The sequence below is a fragment of the Ylistrum balloti genome, unplaced genomic scaffold, assembly GCF_031769215.1.
Source record: "Ylistrum balloti isolate Yb309-2 unplaced genomic scaffold, AGI_CSIRO_Ybal_v1 Utg371468, whole genome shotgun sequence".
NCBI classification, from domain to species: Eukaryota; Metazoa; Mollusca; class Bivalvia; order Pectinida; family Pectinidae; genus Ylistrum; species Ylistrum balloti.
The window spans coordinates 374264-400593 of record NW_026782765.1 but is presented as its reverse complement, the minus strand read 5'-3'; the positions used below and the strand labels follow the sequence as shown (position 1 = coordinate 400593).

At 34.2% G+C, this 26330-nt stretch overlaps 1 protein-coding gene across 1 annotated transcript in view; it reads right to left on the bottom strand.

The window, feature by feature from the left end:
- Window positions 1-23: 23 nt before the first annotated feature.
- Window positions 24-26330, bottom strand: part of LOC132562642 (FERM, ARHGEF and pleckstrin domain-containing protein 2-like) — a 97292-nt gene continuing 70985 nt past the window's right edge. The window contains exons 13-29 of the mRNA XM_060227396.1: window positions 15672-15894; window positions 14993-15230; window positions 14660-14749; window positions 14042-14172; window positions 13165-13249; window positions 11994-12183; window positions 11555-11605; window positions 11359-11417; window positions 10430-10501; window positions 9638-9706; window positions 9395-9484; window positions 9028-9113; window positions 8690-8799; window positions 8227-8381; window positions 7493-7600; window positions 6859-7010; window positions 24-6457 (exon numbers count right to left, since the gene is read on the bottom strand). Coding sequence (XP_060083379.1) covers window positions 6373-6457; window positions 6859-7010; window positions 7493-7600; window positions 8227-8381; window positions 8690-8799; window positions 9028-9113; window positions 9395-9484; window positions 9638-9706; window positions 10430-10501; window positions 11359-11417; window positions 11555-11605; window positions 11994-12183; window positions 13165-13249; window positions 14042-14172; window positions 14660-14749; window positions 14993-15230; window positions 15672-15894 — 1994 coding nt within the window. The 3' untranslated portion in view covers window positions 24-6372. The remainder of the gene's footprint in view (window positions 6458-6858; window positions 7011-7492; window positions 7601-8226; window positions 8382-8689; window positions 8800-9027; window positions 9114-9394; window positions 9485-9637; window positions 9707-10429; window positions 10502-11358; window positions 11418-11554; window positions 11606-11993; window positions 12184-13164; window positions 13250-14041; window positions 14173-14659; window positions 14750-14992; window positions 15231-15671; window positions 15895-26330) is intronic.

Here is a 26330-nt window from a genome sequence, read left to right as displayed (position 1 = left end):
ATAAATGATAACTCGCACAATGGTTTATATTTGATGGATTTTCTTTATTTCTACACCTTTGTTTCTGATATGGCATGAATACAAATGATAATGATGCATGTACATTGTGTAGAATGGAAGCAGAGGTGTACAAAATCTGTACACTAATATACATAAGTCTAGAGGTGTACCAAATTCATTAATTTACACTAGAGGTGGTTTGTACTAGTTCTAAGTGTACTGTGTAGATATGCACTGTACAATTAATACACAAAATATGTACACCAGACATTGATGGGAAATCTTGTAGAATAATGACTGTAAAAGGGAACCTTGTCAGTCTGGATTTTTTCATTCACTTTAACCATTCACATGTACTGAAATGAAAGGAAAATACACAACACAAATTGGGAAATATTGATAGCTAATGATTTGTAAGTATTGAGTGGAACCTTTGGAACATTATCAGTCCAAGCTGTGATGGGAAATCACTTACAAATCAATAATGGATTATTGGTTAAAATTGGACAAGATTTCTTATACTTAATTGTATAAAAGACTGACTGTGTTCAATATTCATAGAAAGTTAATGTTTTCTCAATAAAAAAAAAACCCAAAACAAAACAAAACTTTTCGGTAAGTTTAACCAAAACATTCCAAGAACTAGTTTAAGAATGAATACATAATAGCCACTGGCATCTTTATAATGCATAATATGAAATTTGTTTTAGCTGAAAAGATGAAAATATTGAGGAGCAGATAATTATTCTTTAAAATTACAAATGACCATTACATCAGGTTTATTGATCATTATCCCGTAAGAACTTTTCATTATCTGATCATTATCACAGCTGTCAAGATCAACATACTAATTAAGATTTGAAATTTAACCTCAAAAGGTTAAGTATTAAGAAAAGTGCACGGAATTGTTCCTGTATTGATTGTTGTATTATAACAATAGACTGTGATGTAAACTGTATAACCTAAGCATGGTATGAATACTGTTTTGACAGATTATACTGTATCAGTTTAAATTCTATATTACCCATACATCCATTCTAACAAACATCTGTTTCCAAGCATTTTAACTAGCAGCTGATTTCATGGATGAATCTTGTTCACAAAATCCACTAGTACTAAAATTAATACCAATTTCTAACTGTTTACCATTTTGCTGATGTATAGATTTATGAATTAAGAATCGCCAATTAACAAGAAAAACAAAATTCTCCAAGAAAATAAATGATAATACAGTAGTAACTGGTGATTGTTGATAGACAGCTCTGTCAGTATACCAATATCCGATAGGTTTATTTAACTGTGACACATACATATGATGATAGTGGGAATTATTTTAAAAAGAGTTACATGGGGGGAAATACAAATGGTTATATAATAATAATGTTACAAAGTCAGCACCAATGTTAAGGGGAAGTAACTCCATCAATATCTGTATAAGGGGAAGTAACTCTGTCAATCTGTATAATAAGGGGAAGTAACTCCTTAATCTATGACCTAGATATAATTTGTTCTGGTTGGTCTATAGCTCCATTATAATTACAAAGATGCAAACATCAATCTCATGAATATCTTTGCCCTCTAGTCTGTTGTCTTGAAATCAATGGTTCACATTGGGAAAGCAATTTCAGGTATTGACACACAATTAAAAGTTCTGGAATGGTTGAGCTCCTTGTGACAAATAATATAACACCCAATCCATCAAATTTAATGTGGAGGTAGCTAAGTGCCCCTCTGATGAATTAATGTAAAAAAAAATCTTTTTAAACATGTTATCAAAACTCATTACTTGATTCTATCACATCAAAGTGAAAGATCTATATACAATTATGATGTGTCTTATTGGTGTAAATAAAGCCTAAAGATAAAAATATGTCAATAAATTTTAATAGGAATCTTAAAAATCTTTGTTAAATACTTTTGTAAAATTTTGAAACGTGTAATTATCTTAGTTTTGTGTTCCAAATCACACAGATAAATGTGATAAAGTATAAAATACATATATGAATAAGATTGTACAAAAGTTTCATTGTGTAATAAGCATTACTCACTTGCCATCAGAAAGAATTTTATTGTTTTCATTCAGCCTGTAATATATTTCCAAACAAAACACCTCTAAAAAATCTTACCAATACATAAGCTCTGGAATTCAACATATATTTTTTAAATTTTTCCACACGCAAAGCATTTGTTGTTTTTATTTTGAATATGAATGTCCAAAAAAAAGCCCACTCCTTATTGTATTATCTGATTACATCCTTCATATCATAGTGCAGAATTCTCCATGGCAGACACATTCACACACTAGAATAATATAAACAGGTTTGTTTATATTCATTGAGGGTTATTAAGTACATGAGGACACACAATGAAACACTGTACACATTTGCATAAAGTTTGAACACCACAGATTTCAACAACAAATTACCACCTTCACTGGATCATGGAGTCAAGGGGAGATAATCATGATAAAAATATCTTGCACATTGATAGGAAACAATAAATATGCAAATTATAGAAGCAATAAAACGAAAAAGCCAATCTTAATAATGTAGACTCAAAAAGCCAGTCTGAACAAAAGGAATTGGTACTTAAGAATACATAGTAAACAATAATTTACAATGTACAAATGTTTCCCATTAAAATTGTTTAAAAATAATATATACATGTTTAGTACTGTACATAATATGTTTTTAGTCAATTTCTACAATACAACAAAACTTGTGTACACTTTATATAACAATACAATGCAGTAAAATATATAATAACATCAATATCTGATTGAACCAGAGAGAACTAGGGAGGTGATCATTACACATTCTATACCATTTCTGAATATTACAAGAACAAGGTGAACTTGGCCCACATACTGCATTTCCCCATTTGTCAAGGGTTTACGTGTATAATGAATAATTTCTATACTCTTAAAATGAAAAAATTAAGCACTTTTTGTTGTCAAAATAAGTGACTAACTTTAAAATTTAAATCACTAAACACAGCTACTCTGTCAATTCATATTTTCTTGTAGTGGTGTATAATAGCCAGATTTATGTATATATACTTTTATGGATGTCAACACCATCTGTAAATTGCAACAGACAACAGGAGAAATAATTCAAAAATATTCCATATCACACGAAACACAACCACTATCAAAAACCCAAATGAAAACATGATTGTTCAGAATTTGTTGTCTTCTTTCCTTTACTTGTCCCTTAGTTATGATAATATTATTTGTTTGATTTGAAAAACATTGTTTTTTCAAACATCAAGAAAAGTATCATATCACTGCTTGTTCTATAAAGTAATACAAACATTTTAATGACCCAGAATGACGGTGTTATTTGGCAAACATAAAACCTCCCGTTAAAAGTCATGACTAAGGCTGTACTGTTGAACTCTAATACAAAGAGTGAAGTACAGAACAAAAGTATATTGATGATTAAAGTTAGAAGCAGAAATAAGAAGTCTTACTATATTGGCTCCTGGATATATATACCGAGTTGAAGTATTTAAAAAAAAAAGTGTTTTCCCCATGTTGGTGCCAAGGCTCTCCCTTCCTAAGCATCAAAAAGAGTGACCTAGAAGTTTTTACATTTACTTTGATTTTTTTTTCTTTCTATATACCATAGCTGAATACTTGAGTCAACATTTTCCCTACAAATCATATTTCCAATGGGGAAAAGTAATTATCATCAATTAAGAATTATGAGAACAATGATATAAATGCAATAAACAGCAACGTTTCCTCCAGTTGCTACAAACATAACCAGACTGCTGTGACTTCCTTGTGAAGAAGCATATACTGAAGTATATAACAGGCTTTGTGATATTCTTTGGTGTCGGTAACCCAGCAGATTTACCTTTGTTCAACAATGATTGTGATGATCTATTAGCAATACTATAAAATAAACATCTTAAGTATACATTAATTTGGTAAAAAAATTATGACTAGTGCGATATTACAAATCAATTATCTAAACACATTGAAATATCATACTGTACACACCCCCAATAAAATTAGCCCTATTATACAAAAGTATATATCATTGTGACTTGTGCTTGTAAAAACTGATATGCATGGTGGAACAATTATGCTACATAGAGGTATGTAAACCCATAATGCTTCTGTACATTTGTGCTTTCACTTCACTAACTGTACCTGAAAGGTATTCTCTGTTGTAACTCGACACAAAACCAGACTATCAATCTATTTCTCCAAACTTGACACCATTAGCAAGAAATTTCATACCTCGAGAAGTTAAGGTCTGTGTTTTACAGGTGTATGAGACTTCAACATGAGTATGGATAAATAGTGTATACAATTTAGCCTACAGGAGTGATGACTGCTGTTAAATGTGATGTTGAGAATGTTAAATTCAAGATGTAACATGAAATGTATATAAATTCTTAACTGTTTAGACAAGAATCAGTATTTTGAACAGACTTATAATCATTTTACAATTCCTCAAACGAAGGCCATATCTGTAGGCCTGTATGAAATTCTGCCCTTACCTCAGCTTTACAAAAATAATTGAGTTTCAAAATCACCAACACAGTGACAATGCCTTTCGATGTAGTACCTTGAGATTTTAATCTCAAACTGAGGCAGAATGAATGTGTTCATGACGTTAGACACTTGTCTTTTATTGTACAGAGAAAAATGTTTTTAATCATATCAGCAAAGTTGTAAATGACAATAATGTATGTAACAGTAAACAATGTGAAGAAACTTGTATCAGTGTAATCATTGTCTAACAAAACATTAAATCCTGAAAAGTGCTAAAATAAGAGTGCCACTAAAATATGTACATAATGACAGTATATTTGGCTGACCGTTGATACAAAAATAAGTGCTTTTTCTGTGACTGCTCCGTAAAAACAGGATCACAATTATCTGAAATCCCTCGTATCAAATCACTAACTTAACTAATTCAGTTTTCTTTATTAGTTACACATTATTTTGCCTATAGTTAAGTCTAATCAAAAACCAATTTAAAGAACAACACAGAGAGCTGGGAGCCGATTGAACTAAACCTGCCTATGTACTATACACACACTTATCTACCTATACATACAGCTAAATAATTATGTAAATACCTAGTATTTATCATTCAAATATTATGCATAGTTCAGGAAGAGGTGATTATTTCGTCTTCAATAAAATTCCTGCATTGCTTGATATACCATGTTTTTTTCTAGTGTTGAATCCTAACAATCTGTGCTATTCCCATATTTTTTACAATTGTTTCCACTTCCCCCAAAGACTGAAAATATATTTCAAGCACTTTCAAAGCTCTTTGTGGTTCTTGGGTAATTTTTCAGATTTTAGCATGATTTGAATATATATATCGTTATATTGAAACGATGACAAGACATCCTACTGCGTACATGTATTTTTAAATGCATTTCTTAAAACAACAATCTCCAGTTTACACATAATTTGAGTATTCAAAATTTCTGATGTAAACTGTAGGTCTTTAATTAATTCCATCAAGGCAATTTTAAGGTTTTGGAGAATCAAAAACATTTCAAAGGGTTTGGTATTGCATCACTGCCAGTACCCCAACCATTTCTGACATTAATGTTGGACAACTAAAATGTGCTAATCGTTCAAACAACCACCTCCGCACCTCAATTCTGGATTGTAAGTAACATTATCAACCACACTGAGATATTTTTCTTAACTTCAGATTGAAATTTTGGATAATAATTTGATTAAGAATGAATAATTTGATAACATATCTCATATATTAATAAACATATAACTTATAATAATTAAAATTCATAACATTAAAAATATTTCCCTTATAAATCATATTCTATTTTGTTAAAAAGACGTACACCATAAATTATACGGATGATATACTGATTAAAGAACATGTGTTTCATTTAGAATCAGTCATTCAATATGTCTCCCAAAGAATCAAGACTGATTTCAGACACAACAAATTTTCTACACAATTATTAAAAAATAGTCGTACCATAGCCATCAGTATAGCAACAAAGCCTGGCCAGCTTACAACACAAAACACTGGTAGGTGTTTTTTACACCACATAGTCAAATACTGTCATTATGTCCCATTCACTTCAGGATTATCTAGAAAATTTCCCATAATGCCACATGTTAATATCTTGATTACGACCGTACTTAATTTCCTAAATAAAAACTTGACAGTTTACATCGTTAAATGTTTCTGAATATCACATTATGTTAATTAACAGTAAAGTAGAATAATCCCTGTCCTCTCCATGTGGGCTGTGTGACGAGGCAGACTTGGCTAGGTGTTACAGTGACTGACAGAGATTTTGATTGGCTGGTGTTGGTAGGCGACTGGCAGACACAAAGTTTTCATTGGCCACCACTGGTAGATGCTATGATAATTGGTTGCTATCCATCCTACTGAAAAGTCGGACGCGACGAGAGCTGTTTGTTGCATGGTTAATTACCTCCATCCATCTAAAAATAAACACACATAAACTACATCTAGTACCTGACACATTGTAAAACAACAAGTTAACATTGAAACTGATGCAATTTTTTTTATATAAACAAAGCTATTACACAGATCAAGAAAGACTCCTCCTCTGTTTGAGTACTATAGAGAACAGAAACCTTAATTAGCAGAGGTCTTTATTTCTTTACTCTCATTACTGTATAAAAATTCTACACTAATATTGTACGTACAGTACCTGCTTGGTTTTAAACCGATCATTCTCTCATAAAATGATTTTAATGCATCTTCCATATAGAGTCAAATCTCAAAAAAACTTTGGCGGCCAAACCCCTTTCTTATGTGTGTTTTTCTCTTTTTTCTCTTAAGTACGATACAACATTTCCTTATCAAATCTAAAACCCACCTCTCAAAAGTATACTCGCTCTCTGCCCTGAAGAAGTATACATGGTTTTTGAACTGAAGTTTGAAGACATGGTCTTTATGAATACCATCCTCTTCTTCTGGAGTGTTGACGGCGTAACCTAGCAATGGCAAGCTGGCCAGTGGAAAATCATCCTGGTGGGGAAAATGTAACAAATAATTAACATAATCATTTTATTCTTCCTATATCGGCAGTATCTTATACATACATTTGTATTTCAACCTCTACAGTCTTTGCGACCTTGCAAGTAGGTCAAGGTCATGCATTTGAAAAAAACTTGGTAACCCTTAATCTCAGAAAACTACACACCAAATATCAGTACGGGTAATAAGTTCATTCATTCCAGGTAATATGCCAAATTGTGTCGACAAATGATATTGAATTGTCCTGTAATAAAGGTGATATATTAATAATTTACTCAGTAAGATATTTGGTGTTTAGGCCAGTTTTTACCTGATGAGCCTTTAGCACCATTGACAACTTAAATCTAGATACACGGTAAACTATTTGGAGATTGGTTATAGAAGTCTCCATCATCGACATCTCAGACGTGTTTACATCAGCCAGTCACTGAATAAACTACCAAGAGATGCAAAACATCCTTAAATATATTTACCTGATAAGTTTTGTAGAAAAATAGACAAAAGTTTGTGAACACGACCCAGAGTTTCTGCCAGCCATTGCTGTTTTTGAACTTTCTCAACAGGTAACCACTCAGCTGATTCTGAAATGCAAAAGAACAAATATTAAAATAAAAGTCCAAACAAAGGAATACAAATTCAGCATCAACACATTCTCAGCAGCATCAACACATTCTCAGTATCATCAACACATTCTCAGCAGAATCAACACATTCTCAGCAGCATCAATACACTAAATAACTGCCATGTAAAGCATTTCCCTTTTTTTGACTTTACTAATATGGCTATTTTTCATATTTGCCACATTAATCATCCCACAAATCCTATTGAAGTACAGGTATTAAAAATCCACTTATTCTGAACTGAGAGAGCATTTTTCTTTAAAGTCTGAAAATTCTGAAAATTTGCAAAATAATAGGGACAGATAGAACTTGGGTTACTATCATGATACAGTACAACTGAATGTGTTTCTAACTCTAAAGGGCCCAGTAAACATGTTACTCCCACTACTTCATCGATGAACTTGTGTTGTCTCAAAATATCAAGAACTAATTCTATTTATAGTAACAGTGACTATAATCTTTCCTAAAGCATGCTGTAACATCTGTTTGGTAACTTCCAGACCGTAATATTTTTGTAGTAGCAGTAAGATACTATATCCTCTGCAGTATATTAAGATGAGGAAACAATAACTAATGCCTCTCCATACCTTGACTGCCTTGTCGTGGTCTCGCATGCTAACACTTGTGTTTCTATGCCAGCACACATGCATTGTAGTGTTAGCACGGTGCTGGATCTGTTTCTCAGGCGGTGACCCATTGACCTCTCCACTCTGACCTTCACCTTCCACATTTTCTGAAGAACCTGTGGAAATGTTGCAAATAATATTAGTTCTGTTGGTAAATGGGATTTATAATACAGCAAGATCTTTTTAACAAAACAGAATAAACTTTATTTATAACAAAGAAAGGTCAGATATTGATCAATGGATAGACCTAAATCTATCAACACATTCATCAAGCAATAATCCCAGGGAGGAAGGGGGTTTACTAATAACAGGATAATGATAGTAATACATTTATAATTCATCTGAATAGCAATAGACTTATTACCAGATAAATACATCTCAGGAAGAAATACATGGAGTACACTGTGCCACCACCTGTACTTACTTGTGGAGGATTTTAGACTAGAATACTTGAGTTTATCATCATTCCTGTTTTTGGCTTGGATAATAGCTTCATTGAGATCCTCTATCCATTTATCTTTTTCTTCTTGAGAACTAAAACACACATATCAAAAACATGATAATAACAGAAAAACCAGAGAGTATACAGAGAAGTTTTCTTGTTTTTCTTTCTTTTTTCAGATGTTATAGTACAAAAAGTGTATCATAATGTTTTATACCAGTGTCTTTCTACTTATCTTTCTTCAGAACATTTATGAAACTACATTTCTAACAGATCTCTCCGTAAATTCTGAAAATAGTTTTGTTCTCTCTGATAATTACCTAGCTGCCACTAAAATACATTTGTTGCCACCATATATTGCAAAGCTGTTGGCCACTGCCATCTTAGCATGATCGGACTCCTCTACCTGTAAACAGAAAGATCGTAACTCAGGATATCAAAGCTGATACACGTTGTTGAAGACTCTGAAGCTTTTCCAATGGTTGACTGATCATCTTGAGCCTTAACGCTCATTAATCATTAATAGGTAATGAAAGACAATTTGGAGTTATGAGAAAGCTTTTATCTGAACATTGTACATTCTCCATCAGATAAGACTCTCTTACCAAAATTTTTTTCCATAACAATCAGAAATAAAACAATATTGAATTCTTCCCCCCACCCCCAACAATTTTTTAAATTACTTACTATCATGCCTCGGAGAGGAAGCTGGCCGTGAACTTTGAACTGTAGTAGATGTGTGGTTGTACGACTGGTATAAACCAGTAAATCTGAAAACTGTATAAAGGCAGAGTTAGGTTTTATTGTTATTGCTAAAACAGACAGTACATACATTTTATCAGCAAATTATGAATATTCTAACTGGATGAAATGTGTGAAACTGTTATGCAAACAGAAGGAAAGGCAACATGTGAACTTCAATCTACTCACCAAGAAAAACATTCTTTGCTGGTATCCCTTTCTCGAAAATTTTTGGAGGCATCCTTCACGAATGAACGTCTGAAAATAGATGATAATCCTGCTTGTTACATCCACATAAAAAGAGTACATTCAACTAGAATCTTTTTACCGAAATTTTGAATCTGACATTACATCAGTGATATCTGAATGTACAGTACCTACCTTGTGTACATGAACAAGTGTATTTAATTTTGAATCTGACATTACATCAGTGATATCTGAATGTACAGTACCTACCTTGTGTACATGAACAAGTGTATCTAATTTTGAATCTGACATTACATCAGTGATATCTGAATGTACAGTACCTACCTTGTGTACATGAACAAGTGTATCTAATTTTGAATCTGACATTACATCAGTGATATCTGAATGTACAGTACCTACCTTGTGTACATGAACAAGTGTATCTAATTTTGAATCTGACATTACATCAGTGATATCTGAATGTACAGTACCTACCTTGTGTACATGAACAAGTGTATCTAATTTTGAATCTGACATTACATCAGTGATATCTGAATGTACAGTACCTACCTTGTGTACATGAACAAGTGTATCTAATTTTGAATCTGACATTACATCAGTGATATCTGAATGTACAGTACCTACCTTGTGTACATGAACAAGTGTATTTAATTTTGAATCTGACATTACATCAGTGATATCTGAATGTACAGTACCTACCTTGTGTACATGAACAAGTGTATCTAATTTTGAATCTGACATTACATCAGTGATATCTGAGTGTACAGTACCTACCCTGTCTACATGAACAAGTGTATCTAGACCAACTAGGTCTCTCTGTATCTCCATCAACTTCTGTAAATTCTCCTGAAAAATAAATAAAGGACAATTTACAAGTTAACTGAATTAAAATGACAAGTGCACACACTAACATCAAAACAATCAGATAAAGACATTCACAAGTTGTCTTACTACTAGCATTATCAGAACTACTGATCACAGCAATGTGTGCAGGTTTGTTGCTGGTTTATTGACCCATGAACAGCCAGGGCCATCTTAAGGCAAGGTTTCCTTGTAGTAGAAGGTGGTTAACTTGATAAACAACATACATGAGGCCTATGGTATGCCATCCAATGCAATTAAGGTACAGTATCTTGCCTGAGGACAACCGCACAGAATGGTCTGTCTCTCAGCTTAAAAAGATACATAAACTGCCACAGCTAAAGAGCATCGCACCATGCACCTGGGAACTTCACCAGATGTTATGTAGGCCAATGCTTCTGGACTTTTTAGTTCATAAGAAGAAGTCTTTTTAAAGTTTTAATAAATTTGACCCCTGTGACTTTGAATATAAGTCAGGATAATTCTTTTTTCACAAACTTTGTTGAACTTTCTCCTAGGAAAATACCAGCTAAATATCACACCTCTGGGCCTTTTAGTTCATGAGAAGAAGTCATTTAAAGGTTTTAACAAATCTGACATTGTGACCTTGAATATAGGTCAAAGTCATTTCTTTTTAAAAATTTTGTTGGGCTTCATCCGTGGAACATACCATCCAAATACCAAAACATTTAATCCATTGGGTAATGAGAAGAATTTTTTAAAGAAAAAAAGTGGACGGATACACAGAGGCAGATGGACGTGGCTGCAGCAGAAAAAATCAAATTAAACAAATAAAAACTGAATTAGTATTCCAGTTCCAGTCTCCATGGTAAGCCACCTACCTGTGTTCTCATTCTATCTTTATATTCAGACACCAAAGAGTTCACCTTGGCCAGAGCAGCTGCAAGTAGAAGTTAAAGAAATGCTTTAACTTTCCAAAATTTTGAAAACTTTCAAAATCCTAAATAAGTTACAATAAAATTGTTTTGATCAATAACAAAATATACAACTCTGTAACAACTTTTTAAATATACTTACCACAACAGTCTGTATAGTCCTGGTGATCCTTCGAGTAATGCTTTGTTAGGCCTGGAAATAAATGAAAAAAACATTGATTTATATGTTACTACAAAGTAGATTCACTGTAACACATGCTCCTAGTTTAAATAGTCTAGCCAATTGTTGTTGTAGATGTGAACTGTTCGCTAAATGTGAAAATGAAAATTTGGCAAACTATTGAAACTCAAAAAACATGATCACTGTAAATATGACAGAATTTCTAAAGTTAAAATGTTTACACAGCTTTAGCAATTCAATGTTACACCGAACACATTTAAACTATATCCACATTGTTATAACCACTGGTATATAACAAATGACCGACTTTAATTAAATCTGTGTGTGTGAGGTCTGGTTTAGAATGATCAATGCCCGATTGAGATCAATCAATCACCAAAAACTATCGTTTTATACTTACGCTCTAGCAGAAGTTTATAGTGAAGTATTCGCTGTGCTGGTTTAAGTATAAATGTATTCAAGGGGAGGTAACAGACTTTCTGTGACTCAAATTCCTTATACATTTTCTCAAACGATTTCTGCTTCTTAACTGCATGTTCCAGCTCTGTCAAGATACTCTCTTGTTTATCTAAATAATTCTTGTAAAACACCTGAAAATACACAACATAACACTTAACACCATAACACAGCACATTATATCACTGGCAGATCTACTAAGACAGCATCTATAAACTACACTAACATTGTTTATTTGTAAATATATTTATGTCTACATATTCAAATGACATATCTGCAGATGTTTAAGGCTACTTTGTTATTTGAACTCTATCTTAATAATTTCTGACTACCTTGATGGTTTCAATACCTCATTATGGATATAATGTTTTTTGTAATGAGTAGTGTTATAAGAAAATTGGATGATTTCAGTGAGTCATAGCACATTTTTGCTGTATGACATTTTTTCTTTCTTTTTTTTTTTTTACTTTTCTGAGGCATACAACATATCATCATCCTACTATTAAATAAAACACCTCCATCTGGTGTGATTGATAACAGAAACAAAGCAGAACTTTGCCCTTACAAAAACTGTGATGGACATTGGAATCATTCTTATATAAATGGTGTGTTCACATATAAATATCCATGTATATACCTTTACAAAAAGCAACAATCGCCAGTTTTGAATTCTTTTTATTAAATGGGTCTTATGTCAACTATTAATGCCTATCAGCAGACAAGTATCACCATTCTAAGTTATCTCCCCTTATGCACCGAGTGACTAAGAACAAACAACATCCCCCCTACCCCCTTCCATAAAATTTTTACTTTAACTTTCTATTGTGCACAGGTGAAATATATGTGTTATAAATCATTCCAGGAAAAGATTTGATATAAATTCCATTTTTGTGAACATATCTCCAAGGTTTTAATCTCAGGAATACCAGTAGGGTATCAATTAGGTATTTTATCCAATGTACTACCGTTCTTGTTTTTATTGTGTTATAGGTTCACAACGTTTATTTCTCCTTGGATCAACAGATATAAGATGTTTAAAATGATATGTGTATTCTAGAGAAATAAATTAGATTTTGCTCCTAATGAGTAAATGATTTTCAATCAAATCTATTTACCATCAGAGCCTTGGGGAGGTTGTTCATTAGTACGTCTCCAATCCTCTGGTAGTCACCGTTAAGATGGGCGTTAGATTTACCTTCCCTGTAAAACAGTCATATCATTAGTTTTAAAACTACAAAGAACACATATCATTTTACTGTGTTTTGTGTTACACAATTTTCTATACAAACCGTTGGTTTTGCCAGGCCAACACTAAAACATTCTATTATCAAACCCTATGACCAGGCAGGGCTGATGATTTCAAAATACGTCAAACCTTATACATATAATATGGTGATTAGGCAAAGGAAGCTTGTTGATTACCACGACTTTCCTTTAATTCTTACATCTGAGAACGAACTGTGCTCGTCAACATAATTGAATAATTTACATATATTTATATAAATTTGATAAAATATTAATTCTTCATTTATATTATGTTTGATTGAATCTATACACATGTCCTCATGTTTTGGTGACTTGTATCTGTGTGAGAGTGTGTAACCTTTATACTATACATACAACATTGAGATTCTCTGGTCAATGATACACATGTCCTCATGTTTTGGTGACTTGTATCTGTGTGAGAGTGTGTAACCTTTATACTATACATACAACATTGAGATTCTCTGGTCAATGGTACACATGTCCTCATGTTTTGGTGACTTGTATCTGTGTGAGAGTGTGTAACCTTTATACTATACATACAACATTGAGATTCTCTGGTCAATGGTACACATGTCCTCATGTTTTGGTGACTTGTATCTGTGTGAGAGTGTGTAACCTTTATACTATACATACAACATTGAGATTCTCTGGTCAATGATACACCTGTACTCATGTTTTGGTGACTTGTATCTGTGTGAGAGTGTGTAACCTTTATACTACACATACCACATTGAGATTCTCTGGTCAATGTCCATGAGGAATTTGCTGTGGAACTGGTAGATGGGCTCCAAGGTAGAGAATAAGTTCTCTGTGGGTTCAGGCACGGCTCCCTCCATACTTACTGCATTGTGGAACCACTAAAACACAGAATCATATACAGAAGGTTTAGAAACAGTTAATTCTGGATTACTCCAGCAACATCCATTTGCACACACTACTAAACAGTAAGTCACGACTTTCCAACATTATTAAAGAAGTCAAAAGCCTTAACATCATTACTGGGAAAAGACCTTTAACAAAACTGTAAAGGTCATGATCTTTGACATCACTATGGAGGTCAAGACCTTTACCAAAACTACAGGTCATAAGCTATTGACATCACTATTAGTCCATGACCTTTAACATAACTACAGATTTCATGACTTTTGACATCACTACAAAGGCCAAGACTTTAAAAAAACAACGGTGATCATGATAATTTGACCTCACTAAAGAAACTATGACCATTAGGATAGCTGCAGACATGACTTTCAATATCAACGTAGAAGCCAAGAAATGGTCTGACTCTTTTACAACAGAGAAAATGACCCATGAAATCCCTGCAAATATTTATCAACTACTCACCACTGTGATAACCTCGAGATCCTTGCGATATGTACGTTCAGTCATTAGTAACTCCTTAGCTATATAGTAGGCCCGGTCAGCAGGGTGCCGCTATTGGAATATACAATGTAGATAATTGTCATTAACAACTGCATTCAATTCAGTTGTTTTTTTTTAAGTGCATATTGAGCAATTAAGAAAAATGCAAAAAGAGCAATTATGACTATTACACAACTACTGTGAGTTAAAAGTTGAAAATCCACTTCTAACAAGACATTAAGAAATCCTTTTCTAAAAAAATATGCGTCATTAATAGTTAAATGGATAAGATATTTGATATAGAATTGTAAATACCTTAATCTTTCGTTTCGGGTCATCTTCTGAATCCTCAGTTCGAGAGGAAGAGAGGACACTGACATTGCTCCGTGGGCCATGACCGTCGATGGACTGGGAGGAGTCTGGGTCCTGCTGCCTATTTGGGGTAGACCTTAAAGATGGTGGACTGAGGGCCAGCTCCTCAGGGTCTAAGGGAGGGGGAGGAGGTGGCGGAGATTCTAAGTGATCTTGTTCGATGTATGGGGATGTAGCACTCCTGGAAATGCCAAGAACAGAGTATATGTAATCTAACTGTGCCTATTTACACATGATATGTAAAAGTCTTTTAGCCATAAATATCTCTTATGTATTGCTCTGTGGTATTTATAGTATTTAAGAAACAGGTATTTATACAGAATGAAAATCCTAAATAATTGCATAATTACTTTCTATCTTTGTTTTAGTATTTCTGTAAAAGTGTTTCTGATATTCAAGTACATTATCATTGTTTAAAGAAAAAGAAAACCTATCCCATTTAGAAATTAGATTTATCCACGATATGACACTGTAGGCTATACCCAAAATTATACCATAAATCTCATCTTGACATTTTTAGGAACCGTAAGAAAAAGCTTGAAATAATAAAACTTGTTGATAAGAAATGTCAGATCAATCAAGCAAACTCTAAAACTTGAAGATGTAAAATACGATTTGTTACCTCTGAAATTGGGGTGGATGAGGTACGTCATCTGTTTTCGGTTCTTCTTGGACGACCTCAGGTATATTTTCAACCTCATCACAGCGTGATAGGCGGTTCTCATTCGGCATTGGTGGGGCAGTGTCCCTGGAACCAAACACTGGGGCAGAAAACTTCCTATCAGAGTGACGAAGGGCATGAGGGTGCGGGACAGGAGCAACTCCAGGGTAGGGAGGCGGTGCATCTGTAAACAACAAACAGTCAGTAAAGAGTCAAACATGTCATAAGAGGAATTTATGTTGACAGGTGCAGATTGATCTAAATACCATTTTCATTATTCATTAGTACATTATTAGAATGATTTCATTAAAATAAAAAAGTACTGAAAAATCAAAAGATTTTACTAAAGATTGTAAAATCTGATCAAAGTACTGATGTTATATCAATGTATTTCTCTTTCTGACAATCTTTATATGACAGAACCTACGTGTATCCTTTCTCTTTCTGACAATCTTTGTATGATAGAACCTATGTGGATTTTTTCTCTTTCTGACAATCTTTGTATGACAGAAGCTACGTGGATTATTTCTCTTTCTGACAATCTTTGTATGACAACCTACGTGGATTTGTTGTTTTTCTGACAATCTTTGTATGACAGAACCTATGTGGATTTTTTCTCTTTCTGACAATCTTTGTATGACAGAAGCTATGTGGATTTTTTCTCTTTCTGACAATCTTTGTATGACAGAAGCTACGTGGATTTTTTCTCTTTCTGACAATCTTTGTATGACAGAACCTACGTGGATTCTGTCTCTTTCAGACAATCTTTGTATGACAGAACCTATGTGGAGTTTTTCTCTTTCTGACAATCTTTGTATGACAGAACCTATGTGGAGTTTTTCTCTTTCTGACAATCTTTGTATGACAGAACCTATGTGGAGTTTTTCTCTTTCTGACAATCTTTGTATGACAGAAGCTACGTGGATTTTTTCTCTTTCTGACAATCTTTGTATGACAGAAGCTATGTGGATTTTTTCTCTTTCTGACAATCTTTGTATGACAGAACCTACGTTGATTCTTTCCCTTTCTGACAATCTTTGTATGACAGAACCTACGTGGGTTCTTTCTCTTTCTGACAATCTTTGTATGACAGAAGCTACGTGGATTTTTTCTCTTTCTGACAATCTTTGTATGACAGAAGCTACGTGGATTTTTTCTCTTTCTGACAATCTTTGTATGACAGAACCTACGTTGATTCTTTCCCTTTCTGACAATCTTTGTATGACAGAACCTACGTGGGTTCTTTCTCTTTCTGACAATCTTTGTATGACAGAAGCTACGTGGATTTTTTCTCTTTCTGACAATCTTTGTATGACAGAAGCTACGTGGATTTTTTCTCTTTCTGACAATCTTTGTATGACAGAACCTACCTGGATTCTGTCTCTTTCAGACAATCTTTGTATGACAGAACCTATGTGGAGTTTTTCTCTTTCTGACAATCTTTGTATGACAGAACCTATGTGGAGTTTTTCTCTTTCTGAAATCTTTGTATGACAGAAGCTACGTGGATTTTTTCTCTTTCTGACAATCTTTGTATGACAGAACCTATGTGGAGTTTTTCTCTTTCTGACAATCTTTGTATGACAGAACCTACGTGGATTCTGTCTCTTTCAGACAATCTTTGTATGACAGAAGCTTCGTGGATTTTTTCTCTTTCTGACAGTCTTTGTATGACAGAACCTACGTGGATTCTGTCTCTTTCAGACAATCTTTGTATGACAGAAGCTACGTGGATTTTTTCTCTTTCTGACAGTCTTTGTATGACAGAACCTACGTGGATTCTGTCTCTTTCAGACAATCTTTGTATGACAGAAGCTACGTGGATTTTTTCTCTTTCTGACAGTCTTTGTATGACAGAACCTACGTGGATTCTGTCTCTTTCAGACAATCTTTGTATGACAGAAGCTACGTGGATTTTTTCTCTTTCTGACAATCTTTGTATGACAGAAGCTACGTGGATTTTTTTCTCTTTCTGACAATCTTTGTATGACAGAACCTACGTGGATTCTGTCTCTTTCAGACAATCTTTGTATGACAGAAGCTACGTGGATTTTTTCTCTTTCTGACAATCTTTGTATGACAGAACCTACGTGGATTCTGTCTCTTTCAGACAATCTTTGTATGACAGAAGCTACGTGGATTTTTTCTCTTTCTGATAATCTTTGGATTACAGAACCTACGTGGATTCTTTCTCTGTCTGACAATAATGGTTGATAGATGCAAACATAAAAAGATAGAAATGGGGGATAACTCTTAGAGACCTATTACCATCCTAGGAATCTTGTTACCAAATATTGAGTTATACAACAAACATATGGTTGAATTTTTACCTCTTCTCCCACACATACTTTACGATGATATATACCTCTATTTTTACCTACGCTGATATAGGACTGCTGCTGTGAGTCTTCTCAGTCAGCTCTATCAATAAAATCTTGTCTAAACATGTCAAAGCATCAGTGCCAAAAAAATAAAGGCATTTAATCTGAGCTGTTTGTTGGTAACACGTACTGAAACTCCTGCTGTCTGTATCTACAGACATAACAAAAAATTTAAAACATATGGCTTTACATATGTATATTTCGACATCAGCAGCATGCTGTTGGATCACACACTAGTTGCAAGGTTTAGTGGGCTAGAAATAGAAAGGATGAAGAATTCAACAGGTATAACAAGAGGCCCAAGGTGCCTGCATCGTTCACTTGGCTAATTCAGCTTTTCAGTCACTTAACAAAAAATTTCAAACATGACAAACAATTTCTGAAATTATTAACCTATTGGGTTCTGGCCAAACAGAAGTCAGATTCACTTTAGTCATAAAAATTGCTTCAGACCAAACTGAGACAATATCCTTGGAAGGATGAGGGATTTTTAGGAACTTAGAGTTCCCCCATTGAGAGCTGTCCCTCCTGCAATGCTTCACACAAAATGTGTGCAATATCCATTCATTCCTACAAGAAGAGTAGGATTTTAAAGAATTAGTTCTATTTCCCTTTCAGGTCCTGCTCCTCCTGACCCAGGGGGCAGAGACCTAATGTTTATAGAAGATTGTTTTACCCTCACGCAGGGATGCTTCAGGCAATATTCATTCATTCCTACAGAGGGTAGGATTTCAAAATTTTACTAAAGTTTTTCCTTCTGAGCTTGTTCCCCTCTCACCCCCACAGACCAAGATCTGATGTCTACACTTGGTATCATGACTTTCCAGTGATACTAATGAAACAACATACAAGACACTTGGTATCATGACTTTCCAGTGATACTAATGAAACAACATACAAGACACTTGGTATCATGACTTTCCAGTGATACTAATGAAACAACATACAAGACACTTGGTATCATGACTTTCCAGTGATACTAATGAAACAACATACAAGACACTTGGTATCTCAACCTTCCTCTGATACTAATGAAACAACATACAAGACACTTGGTATCATGACTTTCCAGTGATACTAATGAAACAACATACAAGACACTTGGTATCATGACTTTCCAGTGATACTAATGAAACAACATACAAGACACTTGGTATCTCAACCTTCCTCTGATACTAATCAATGAGTCAGGGTAAAAGATGTATTATGGCCTTCCATTGATGGTACTGGACGCTGGGTAAACTTTGGTGTAGTTTTTAATAACAGGCATTCTTTTATTAAATGTATAAAGAATTATTGATCTTATACCATAAAATTAGTTATTGTAAACACATTCCTCTTCATCCAATATAACGAAAAATATACAATCATAATGTTATTGAAATACAGCAATAACCGAGCACAATTACATTTGATCATGTTTTATAACATTACCTTGTTCTTTTTAAAATAAAAGCAAATGGATTCTCATTGATTTTTGACTTTCTGTAGAAATGACCGAGTCTGTTACCAACACACATAGGAGCCTGATTCTTCCAATATTCACACAAATTCATTTTCTAAATTGGAACATCCTCAACTTCTGTTCTGATATAGTACAGGGAGGAACAGTAATTATCAATTAACAAGAATACTGCCTTCTCTTTATGTAGGAGTGACAAAAAACTATAAATCAACTGATATAACTGCTAGAGACAGCCCTCGGTGATCCATGTCTGAGAAAAATTAAAAACTTGACTTCTCCTCTGGTATAATGATTAAGTTCTTACCAACCATGCTGGTACCTGGAAATGGATAGTGTGTAGAGTTTTTTTTATGAAACAGCTTTCTGTATTTTACTTGTGAAAGGCTTCTCACTAAAACATGGAATGATTAAAGTTAGCCGAGTATAGCTCTGTCTGGGTCAAATTCTTGTCCTCATTTCAATTCCTATGTACAAAATCTGGCCTAAAGGTTACTCTTTTGATTACAAACAGAATGAGCTGAAGTGTTTTTCTATGAACAGAATATATAATCTTGTTATTTCAATCTCAAGCCAGATCAGATATAAAAGAAAGAATAAACAGAGTTATTGCCCTTGTTGCTGATCAATAAGAGCCTTCCAGTTTGGAGTTTATTGTAGTAATTCCTTGAGAAGCCCTAACATGGAAAGGAATAATCAGGTTACAATATCTGTAATTGGATTCTGCTTGGCCCCAGGCTAGAGAGCCTTTTGGACTTGAGAAGTCACACAACATTACTAAACATAGTACATAGTCAAACAACAATAAGAAGATACACAGTGTAGAATTGTTCTCCTGGAGTTTGCCTGCTTACAATTACTCCCTGTTATTTGTGATGTAGAATGATGTAAGCTGCGTTTTGACTAATGTATTATGCTTGATTTTGAATAGTATTTGAAAAATAAAGTTTTCAGCCTCTTTTTATTTGGAATAAATTTGGAGACTACCAGAGAGATATCTGGACAGTCAACAGGTGAAGTGGATAGCTATAACCCTAAATAAGTCTACATGATACAGTTAAGATATCACATACCCTTATGTCTGCATGGCACAGTAAGATATCATACACCCGTAAGTCTGCATGACACAGTAAGATATACACCCTTAAGTCTGCATGGCACAGTAAGATATCATACACCCTTAAGTATGCATGACACAGTAAGATATACACCCTTAAGTCTGCATGGCACAGTAAGATATCATACACCCGTAAGTCTGCATGACACAGTAAGATATACACCCTTAAGTCTGCATGGCACAGTAAGATATCATACACCCTTAAGTATGCATGACACAGTAAGATATACACCCTTCAGTCTGCATGGCACAGTAAGATATCATACACCCGTAAGTCTGCATGACACAGTAAGATATACACCCTTAAGTCTGCATGACACAGTAAGATATCAACATTCTTAAGTCTCAATGACAAAGCAAGATTGCATTTTTATCAAAGTCAAAAAGTCATCTAGTGATTACCAAGTATGCCGAGATGACTGTGAGTATGGTGGTGGCTTAGGCCATTGTTTAATCCAAATTTCTTGTAAGTTGCTACAATGATAGTGGCTTTGCTATAAAAGGGCTGTCACTGTCTTGTTGGGTAGTTGCGACCAGAAATGAGTTTTCAATGAGAAAGTTTACTAAGATGACACAGAGTTAGATTTAGGCAGAAATATGTAGATAGCTGCCCTACCTACATGTTATTATTGATCTGTTTGTAGGACTACAAAAATGTCGCCTTTTGTCACAGGTCTCCCCAGATCTCAAAACGTTCACATCAATATTTCATGTGGACCCAGAAAATTCCTAACATCCATGACTTCATTACTATGGTTACACTGTTTATATGGCCACACTAGACCAATATGTTTCCTCTTGAAGGCAGACAGACATTTAACAAAGAATTCCCTGGCATCCCAGTGAAAAAACACCACTTACAAATCACCTGTTGTAAACTTTTAAAACCCAGGGTCGCGGTGTTTATTGATCTGTACATAGCATCAGCCTACATAAACAGAGACGTTCCCAAGTTCACACGTCCACAAATATTCTTACCTAACAGGACAATGTAACAGAGGCACTGGCAAACAGGAATCCTTGTTAAATGGGGCAACGGTATCACATGCATCACAATGGGTACAATATGCTTGGTAACAGCCTGATGTTGTGACACACTGAAACTCTACAGTGAGCAGAAAAACTGAACATCGAAATAACATAACCACACTTGTTGATTAAAAGTTGAATTTTTAAGCCATTAATCTACTAGTCCTTAACATAAACATTTTTATTTACATTTTTGTCATAGTTTATCTAATTAATTTGAAATAAAACAAGTTTGTTTCATATAAATGTATTACAAGTCATTTGTGTAAACTTTATAAGCAGCAACATTGTGAGTTTTTGTTAACTCAGCACGTTGTTTCCTCTCTATCATGTCTTACTTCTGAATTTGTTTAAACTTTGTTATTGGAGTCGTTTTCTATCTTTAATGTCTTGTTTTTGGATTTGTTTGAATCTTGTTCTATGAATTATATATACTGCAAATGGTGCTGCCATTATCACAATCACTTACTACATATATTTTTGCTGTATTCAGCACTGATGTCAAACAGCTGTATTTTAGCAAGTGCATTAATTTGCGACAATTACTTTTTGATTTAATTAAACATTACATTAAAAAAAAAATTCTGATGAAATAAGTGACTTAATTTGCTATATTTATGAAAATTCAAAAAGTTGTTGTTAAATGTATTGTAGTTTGGAACTATTTTTCTGTGTGGATCAATTATTTTGACATATGTCTCCAGACAAAACTCAGCCTAATGGCAAAATCAGGTAAACAAAGATAGAACCACAAACTCTTGGTGTTTCTATAGTCTGACCTCTGAATCAATATTGCAGAATAAATAGAATGTGTGGTCAGAGTCTTAAAATAAAAGCTGTAGTTTTACTCATAATAAAATACATCTTATAATCTATGATATAACTGACCATGCCTTCTCTACACAAATATCTTACTCAAGTGACCTATATTGTAAACATGAAACCAGTTCACCTCTACATGAATTTTTTTTATATATATTGTTACAGCATTTTGATGTAAAGTGTTTGTTATTATATTATGTTACTTTTCTTGTTTCTTTTGAACGCTTGAATCAAACATTTTTTAATAATTCAGATCTTAGCAAGGAACACTTTAGCAAAGGCGGTACAAACCAGTCTGGTAGCATACACCCTTAAGGACACTAGATTTGCTGCAACATGGTTTGTGCTATTTTAGAATACAGTACTATTACAGAAGCATGCATACTTTAACGGATTTCTATGCAACCATCAGTTACTTGTGTAAAATTCCAATAAAAGAAACCAAACAAATTTGTCTCTAATTTAAAGGAATGATGTAACATTTACATATTCAGTTATGCAAAATTGTAAATACTCATCCAAGCAGATAACTTCACATTTACAATTTTGTAACACCTGATTTATTTGCTTAAACATGCTATCCTAGTAGAGATTTGGTTTTCTGTAATTTTCGTTAGGCACGCAGCAGAATTTCAGTCTGATACTTGATAAAATACCAAATTCTACCATTGCAAATTTTCAACAAAGTTAAAGATAAATATGAATGCTATGCCTGTATGACAAAAACTTATTTCCTCTTGTTACACATGTCATAGGTCAATAGTCTATACATCAAATGTCAAAAATCTTTTTGTCAATCTCTCAATGCCAAAAGCATCTGTTCGTTAGGTTTATTGCCCAATTTGTGGTATGGGTCTGCTTGCAGATGCTGGTGGCTAATTCACTGACAATCATATGGGAGGCCCTTAAAGTGATATTCAAAGCAGTCAAGTTTCTTGCCCAAGAACACAAACATGACAACACAAAGCAATCTGTTTCTCAGCTTTCTCCTGGAGAAACTACCAAGGATAAGGAGTGCCAAAACAAAAAGAGGAAGGGTAATAGGTTAGCCCTCACTGGGGTTATACAGGAAAAATGTGTTAACTTTTTATCATCATGAACATTGTAGACAATAATTTTCAGTTTCTCTGTTTTAGTAGAACACAGTGTCATTTGAAGCAGTTTGGAACAACCTGGGTCATTTTGAGGTAGGGTCTCCCAGCTGGTGGCTATCTCAATGAACAACATACAAGAGGCCTATCTCATGTTGTTAAGGGTAATTAGAGTAAAGTAGTGCCTTGCCATACCACGACAGCACAGACAAGTCCATTTCTGGCTTCCTAAGACATTAAGTGATTAATACCAATTAATATCTAAAGAAATATGTGCTCACCACCTAAGACCGTTTTCACATGTAAAATTCAATCTGTCAGTTATGGATGAACTAAAGAGGAAATTATCATTGAAAATACCCGATATTGCACGCATCTGAATCTGAAGATAGTAGAGTATTCAAGAAAATATCGCACAGAAACTGTGTGGATTATTGACAAATGTCATTCCGTGATATACTGATACAAACTTCCATCAGAAATTCATCACATTAAGCTGATACCTAGCCATTTGTGAAATCAATTTCCCCATGGTTCAGATCAAATCTCACCCCAGCAAATGACCTCTGTTGATCAACTCTACACAACGTTGTAAGAACAATATAGAGGGCGCTGCAGTGCTGATAGAAAGTATGATTGGTTTGATTGTGTATGTAAATCAAGCTTTCCCCAGCACTACTCCACGCTGAACCCATCACTAAAGGGTTGATAGAATAGTGTCTTCTGTTTTAACTACATCTGATTAACGATTCAGAGATAGAGAGAAAAAAGCTACCAGAGTAGACAAATATGAAGTTAAAAATTTCAGATGAATGTTCTTGCCATGCTGTATGTTCTTTGGCGAAAGTTACTTGAATACCTGGTAGTTACATTCATTTATGATATTTTCAGTATGTGTCAGTACATCGTTACTGTTGGTGCCCAATAGAAGAAATGAAGACAATATTCATTTTGATTTATTTGTAGAAATCTCCCCCTCCCCTACTCCAAAGTCCACGCACCTTTTTGAAAATATTACTAATACATGATAAATGAAGGTGCCTGATAAAGATACTCACTATAGATAAGCAAGGATCACCATAGTAACTGGGAAAAGACCAATCAATTTCCACTGTATCTCCTTGAGATATTTTCAGGTATACAGTTACCATGGAAATGAATGGCTATCATTCATTCCTCAAAGATTTCCCTAGGAAACTCATTTTTTTCTTTAGTGCTGATAGATTAATAAATCATGATAAGTATACGAATCAATAATATAGATCTGATTGATTTTTATATACCTTTTGTTCTTTGATGTATCTTTTTTTAATCTATTATGAAGGGATAACATTAGCCTTCCTTTGTGTAGTGATTCCATTGCACTAGAAGGATCTTTTCTCTCACAATTTACATTGTAGAGCTTCTACACTACAATATGTGAACCTTTCCTCCAACTACTCTGAACATAATCACAGTCGTGTGTCTCAAACTGTCACATTAAACAAAGCTATGACGTCGTATTTATACCTTGTCAGTGATTAAAAGTTAACCAGTTAATCATCTGTATAACATTAAGTTTCCATGTTGACCACAGAATTCAATGTTCTCTGACAGCAATTTTACTCATGTGTCCATTTGTCATGTTTGGGGCCACCATAGTTGAAGTCAGTAGAATATCATACTTAAAAACCTCAGGTTTAATGTATGTATCAAATAGTTTCCTGAAAATCAACAGGTAATCAGCATCCATATTAAGTTAATCATTAATATATGTATCAAATAGTTTTCAGATAAGTCACATTCACATTCAGTTTACACTGTTTATATTTCCTTGAAGTAGCTGGTGGCTACCTCACTGAACAACATACAGGAGGCCCATAACATATGCTATACAGAGCAATGGGGTAATGTGTCTTACTCATGGACACATTACCAGGACAGTACAGACTGTTCTACGCTGCCTGATAAACACAAACAGCCACAGGTAGGGAGCATTAAACATCACAGGTTGTCAATACTCTATACACAAAACACAAAACCAGTGAACAAAATATTTTTAGGGTTAAATTATAAGCTAATGTATTCCACCATACCAAATTTGACACGGTTACTGTGGTTACTTAATGAGTGAAAAGTCAAACATATGTTCTATGTTACCGCCTGGTTTAAACATTATATCTGACTGATCTGAGCCCTTCAGTTCCTTGTGACAATAGTAGACTGATCTGAACCTTCTGTTCCCTGAAACAATAGTAGACTGATCTGGGCCCTTCAGTTCCTTGTGACAATAGTAGACTGATCTGAGCCCTTCAGTTCCTTGTGACAACAGTAGACTGATACGAACGGTCTGTTCCTTGTGACAATAGTAGACTGATCTGAACCTTCAGTTCCTTGTGACAATAGTAGACTTATCTGAGCCCATCAGTTCCTTGTGACAATAGCAGACAGATTTGAACCCTACAGTTCCTTGTGACCATAGCAGACTCACCTGATCCTTTTGTTCCCTATGACAACAGTAGACTGATCTGAACCTTCTGTTCCCTATGACAACAGTAGACTGATCTGAACCTTCTGTTCCCTATGACAACAGAAGACTGATCTGAACCTTCTGTTCCCTATGACAACAGTAGACTGATCTGAACATTGTTCCCTGTGACAATAGTAGACTGATCTGAACCTTCTGTTCCCTATGACAATAGTAGACTGATCTGAACCTTCTGTTCCCTATGAAAAGAG